Below are 2863 nucleotides of genomic sequence, written 5' to 3'. Positions count from 1 at the left end.
GCTGGTAGACTCAAACTGCCAATTTGTGGTTCTCAGTCCAGGATGTATCCTCTATACTGTTGTTACTAAGTCGAGTTGGTTCCAACTCATAGCAACCCTGTGTAGGGTTTGAAGGAGCTACGGGTGGGTTTGAACCATCACCTATATTATTGTTGTTGTTGCTAAGTGTTGAGTCAGTTCCAACTCAGAGCCATCTTGTATATGGGTTTCAAGGAGTGGCTGATGGGTTTGAACTATCACCTTTCAGTCCAAATCCACCTTGTGGTCTAGTTGTTAGCCCACAGCACCACACAGACTTCTACTATTTCATCCAGATCTGATATCCATATACCTATTTAGTTTTTTAAGCTCTGAGTAATAATTAAATTATCCAGTGTTTAGTTTCACTTTAAAGTGAGTTTAATGGCTGCTTTTTCTTATAAGTCACTAAACTCTATGTTGTTGTTGTTAAATGCCGTGGAGTTTAGTGCCAAGAAGCGACTAATGAGCTTGAACCGCCAACCTTGCAGTTCAAACTGACTTAGCAGTCCAGCGCATTAACCCACAGCGCCACAACAGGACTTCATAATGTGCTTCTATTTATATTCTTTCCTAGTATCCATTTCCATAAAGGAGTCTACCAAGAAAAGGTTATTATGAATGCAGAGGTTTGGGAAAAGGACAAAAGATGTAAATGCCAAAATAAACATGATAAATAGTGAAAACTTGTCAACATCTTTCCAACTTTATATAGTTTTGTCCTGCAGCCAAAAAGCATGGATTTTTAATAGTACATCTGGAACACATTAGAAAAATTCAATTTTTTACAATGTGATGCAGAGCTTTTTCATAGCCCTCGGGATAAACTATTGCCTGAAATAGTAGAAATTATGCAAGCTTTTAATATCAGGGACTTTGACTACATTGTGTTATAAACACCCAAAAAATTAAAGTTTCAAAGAATCCTTTTTAGAAAAATCAGATACCTGGAGGATGATTTTGAGCTATCTCTGACTACATTTAAGCCTGAAGATGTTGGTTCAATATCTTCATTTTGCCTTCTTAATTCTTTCTCTCTGCTCATTTCTTCCTCTTTTTCTCTTGCTTCTGCAGAGATAAAAGTTATTCCACGAGTTAGACATCAAAATTTGTCAGCTTAAAGCGGGTGAAAATTAACAGTCACAAAGACGTTCATTAAGTGTGAACCTGTAGCAGCAAAAGACGATCAACCTAAATGCATATAACTGGAAAAACAATTGAACAAGATTATTGTATACCAAGATAATATAAAATGCAGTCATCAAGAATGGTGTGAAAAAATATTCAGATATGCTATGCAGCAAATACACACAACAGTATGTGAACCATGATCATATTACGTAAAAGATGCATGTGGTATGCTATCCTCACAATTGTAGTTACACTTGAGCCCATTGCTGCAGCCACTGTACCAATCCATCTTGTCAAGGGTCTTCTTCTTTTTCACTGACACTTCACCTTTACTAAGTATGATGTCTTTATCCAAGAACTGGTCCCTTCTGATAACATGTCTGAAGTCTGCTTCTAAGAAACATTCTAGTTATACCTCTTCCAGCACAGATTCGTTTGTTCTTTTGGCTGTCCATGGTACTTTCAATATTCCTCTCCAACACCATAACTCAAATGCATCAATTCTTCTACAGTCTTCCTTATTCACTGTCCAACTTTCACATGCATGTGAAGATACTGACTCCATGGCACTTAACAACAACAACTTGAGGATATTAAAATCATCATAATTGGCTTGGGTGAGGCACACCTTTAGTCCTCAAATTGATATCTTTGCTCTTGAACATTTTAAAGAGGACTTGTGAAGCAGATTTGCATAATGCAATAAATACATCATTTGATTTCTGTCACTTGCTCACACTATGGTAACTTGTATGTTGTTGTGATGCTTAAAGCTATATCACCGGTATTTGAAATATCAGCAGGGTTACCTATTGTGAACAGGTTTCAGCTAAAATTCCAGAATTAAGACAGACTAGAAAGAAGGAGAGACCGACTACTTCTGAATAGTATTTCCACTAAAAGGCTTTATGAATTACAGCAGAACATTGTCAGATATAGTACCAGAAGATAGAAACATTTTGAACACCACCAAAATATTTCAGATATAATGCCAGAAGATGAGTCCCTCAATTTGGGGCTCAAAATATGACTGGGGAACAAACAAGATGGCAGATCGGGTGGACATGCAGTAAAGGAGCTCCGCCAGCAACAACACAAAATACCCGAGCAAGCAGGCTCAGGGGCTGGTCCCAGAACTCTGAACCGCATATAAAGGAATATTTAGAAGGCTGGAAGGCTCACAGCTGGAGAAATTTGCGGCAGAACCAAGAAATCTATTGCTTTCTAGTCTGGGACGCTTGGCTGCTCCAGAAGCCACCATCTTGGGTGAGACCACTTGGGGGAAGGAGCAGAGCAGCCACAGATGCCTGACAGAACCACTGAGATAAAGGTGTGGACATTATTTTCATTTGGTATCTGTTCATTGGTTCCTTGCTATCTATGCACCTCCATTCTGGTGACTATAGGGGTGCTTAAGCTACTGGGCACCACAGCCCCACCCTCAGAGGGTTCTACTACGCATGCGCACAGATCTCCTCAAAATTTAAAGAGACAGTTTACAATTAAAACCAAAAGTCCACAGCCAGCCTTGAACTGTTTCCAACTAGAAAAAAGGCCTAAACAGGGATTGTGGAGCGGGACAAGCAGATAAAAGAGGAAGTAGGCTGGAAATTAAATCCTAAGTTATGTCAAAACAACCAACAGTAGTATCTTGAAACTTCTCAGGAAGAAGAGTGAAAAGGAAAGCCCATTTCCTGATCTCATCTACCTGGAG

At 39.2% G+C, this 2863-nt stretch overlaps 1 protein-coding gene across 1 annotated transcript in view; it reads right to left on the bottom strand.

The window, feature by feature from the left end:
• The window catches only part of WDR70 (WD repeat domain 70), a 516881-nt gene that overhangs the window by 501226 nt on the left and 12792 nt on the right, over positions 1-2863 (bottom strand). The window contains exon 4 of the mRNA XM_006876935.1: positions 966-1086. Within this exon, the coding sequence (XP_006876997.1) occupies positions 966-1086 (121 nt within the window). The remainder of the gene's footprint in view (positions 1-965; positions 1087-2863) is intronic.

The sequence above is a fragment of the Chrysochloris asiatica genome, unplaced genomic scaffold, assembly GCF_000296735.1.
Source record: "Chrysochloris asiatica unplaced genomic scaffold, ChrAsi1.0 scaffold00430, whole genome shotgun sequence".
Classification (NCBI taxonomy): Eukaryota; Metazoa; Chordata; class Mammalia; order Afrosoricida; family Chrysochloridae; genus Chrysochloris; species Chrysochloris asiatica.
This window is presented reverse-complemented; position numbering and strand designations above follow the sequence as displayed.